The sequence below is a fragment of the Rhagoletis zephyria genome, unplaced genomic scaffold, assembly GCF_001687245.7.
Source record: "Rhagoletis zephyria isolate East Lansing unplaced genomic scaffold, Rhagoletis_zephyria_1.1 Rzeph_scaffold_38856, whole genome shotgun sequence".
NCBI classification, from domain to species: Eukaryota; Metazoa; Arthropoda; class Insecta; order Diptera; family Tephritidae; genus Rhagoletis; species Rhagoletis zephyria.
The window spans coordinates 1-2977 of NW_016195911.1; the positions used below are offsets into that span (position 1 = coordinate 1).

At 26.5% G+C, this 2977-nt stretch overlaps 1 protein-coding gene across 1 annotated transcript; it reads left to right on the plus strand.

The window, feature by feature from the left end:
• Positions 1-6: 6 nt before the first annotated feature.
• LOC108354750 (probable cytochrome P450 6d5) lies at positions 7-2974 on the plus strand (the record flags this gene model as incomplete). Its single annotated transcript, XM_017605924.1, has 6 exons — positions 7-137; positions 363-515; positions 2079-2275; positions 2346-2579; positions 2651-2893; positions 2967-2974. Coding segments are annotated over 6 exons (966 nt in total), but the record flags the coding sequence as incomplete, so codon positions are not given.
• Positions 2975-2977: the final 3 nt, after the last annotated feature.

Genomic DNA, 2977 nt, shown 5'->3' on the forward strand with positions numbered 1-2977 from the left:
GCCTCATTCACCTCAGGCAAGTTGAAAGGCATGTTCGGCACAGTGGAAATAGTGGCAGATAAAATGGTAAACTATTTGAATGAACAGCTGGCGGAAGGCGATGTAAAAGAGTTCGAGATGAAGCATGTAATGGGGACGTGAGTACAAGTGCTTGAAGTGGATGCTTTTTTCATGTTTCATATCGACCAAAATAGATTTGTATGTATAAGTATGTATGTATGTTTTGTCTTCTATGATCGAAATCAAGTCAGAAATGTTCGATCGAGTTAAACAAAAAATTATCATAATTAGCACAAACGGCGTGTTAAAAGATTTTCCGCTTACAAGAAAAAAATAATCATAATAATAAAATCTCCTTTTAGCTATGCCATCGACGTAATTGCCTCGTTGTTTTTTGGTTTGGAAATAAACAGTTTTCTTGAGCCAAATAATGAGATTCTTAACGTTAGCCGGAAAGTCAATGAGCCAACTTTTGGGAGTGTGGTGCGCGGGACGTGTCAATTTTTGTATCCTAGGTAAGTTCATGTTTTCAAAGTTTCTTTCTTTTTATCTGTTGGGCTTCTTTGTTTTATATTTAATTTTTTTTTCCTAATTTTATTTTTTATGTATGTATATTTCAGTTTTTTATTTTTATTAATACTTTATTTTTGATTGGTTTACTTCCCTCAAACTTTAATTTAATTTTAATTTTCTTTTTTTTAACTTTTTATTTCTTTATTTCATATATTTTTTCCTGTTATCTTTATCTTGGCTTTTACTTAATTTTTTATATTGCTTATTTTTTCTTATTTTTTATGTGTTAAAAATTTCATTTAAAAGTTGTATCATATTTTTTGTTTACTCAAAATATTGTTTTTTTAATTTTTTTCCTATGTTATGCATTTTACTTTTTTTTGATTCTCAATTCTTTTTCCAATTTTTTACTTTTTCTTATTTATATATTCAAAAATTTATTTTACTTATTATTTATTCAAAATTTTATTTTCCTACATCCTTATTTTTTTAAGTTTTTCATATTGTTTTTTCTATTTTTTACTTATTTAATTTTTTTTGTTTTTTTCTTTATTTTTTATTTATTCCTATTTGTTATTTTATTTTTGCTTATTTCTTATATAATTTAAATTTTTCCTTTTTTATATAATTTTATTTTACATATTTTTATTTTTTTACAACTTAGTATTTTATTTTTTTATACAAATTAATTTATTTTAATTTTTTACACAAATTATTTTTTTTCATACATATTAATTTTATATTTATTTTGTATACAACTTTATTTTTTATATAATTGGACTTTTTCTTATTTTATATACATACATATTCATTTATTTATTTTTCATTTTATTTTATGTTATTTTTTATTTTATTATATTTTTTATTTTATTATACTTTTTATTTTGTTAAATTTTTTTATTTTATTCTACTTTTTATTTTGTTAAATTTTTTTATTTTATCCTATTTTTTATGTTGTATTATTTTTTATTTTATTCAATTTTTACTTTCTGTTGTTTTATTTTTTGTTTTAAATTATTTTATTTTTGCTTTGAATTATCTTATTTTTTGTTTTAAATGATTTTCTTTTTCACTTTAAATTAGTTTGTTTTTGCTTAAATTTTTTATTTTGTTTAAAGTTATTTTATTATTTGTTTTAAATTATTTTATTTTATAGTATGTATATACTTTTATTTCTTTACTTGAACTTATTATTTTATTTTGTTTAATTTGGTTTTATTTTATTTTGTTTTAATTTTTTTAAATGTTTATTTTTCCTTTTCCTAATGTATTTTCTTTTATTTTTATTCTTCTCTGTATTTCCCGTCTTTTTTTTTAATATCTAAATAATTCTTTAAGTTTTTCTTTTTAACCGACTTCAAAATTGCATTTTTTATCACAAAAATCTAAATCTAAAATCAAATTTTTTTTAGTTCAAATCCGTATTTTTACTGGCATTTCAAAATATTTATGTATGTGCACATTTTTATAAAATTAAAAATGCATTTTTTTTTTTTCAAAAAATCCGTCTTATAAGGGCAGTTCGTGTTTCATATAATATTTTTTGCATTGTATTTCACTTTCAGTCTGGAAAAGCTATTCATACGTATGGGATGGCGCGAACAGGCGCCCAATATGATGAGGCAGATCGTACAACGCACCATAAAAATGCGTGAGGAGCAGAATATCTCACGCAAAGATATGCTTCAGCTACTAATGCAACTGCGCAACAAAGGCGAAATTAGCGCAGATGACAATGACTGGTCCGCAAAAGCTGGAAATGGTAAGCATTTGGAACTATCGCATTATTTCCATTACCTCAAAAAAGTTTTTATTGGAATTTCTTTTAGCAGATGCATCAAAACCCATGTCCATTGAAACTATCGCATCGAATTTATTCCTCTTCTATGTAGCCGGTTTTGAGACGACTGCTTCCGGCATTTCTTTCACAGCCTTTGAATTGGCGCAACAGCCAGCTGCTTTGGAAAAAGTGCAGCGTGATGTGAAGCAAGCGTTAGAAAAACATGACAATAAATTCACATACGAAGCGATACAAGATATGAAATACTTGGAGTTATGTTTGATGGGTTAGCTGAAGGTGTAATTTTTAAGAAACACTTCGAGTTTTCACCAGTGCTTCATTTCGTTTGTCTTACAGAAACTACACGCAAGTATCCCGGCCTACCGATACTCAATCGGCAATGCACTCGCGACTATCCTCTACCGGATAGCAACTTGGTGATCAAGGAGGGAACCCCAATTATTATTTCGCTATTTGGTTTGCATCGTGATGCCAACTATTTTCCTGATCCTATGCTTTGGCAGCCAGAACGATTTGTGAATCAAAATTATGATCCTGTTGCTTATATGCCATTCGGCGCGGGTCCCCGGCATTGCATTGGTAATATTATAAAAAAAATTTTAACCGCATATTTTCGAGTTTACTTATATTTTCTTATTTTTCATATTCAAAGCACAACGTTGG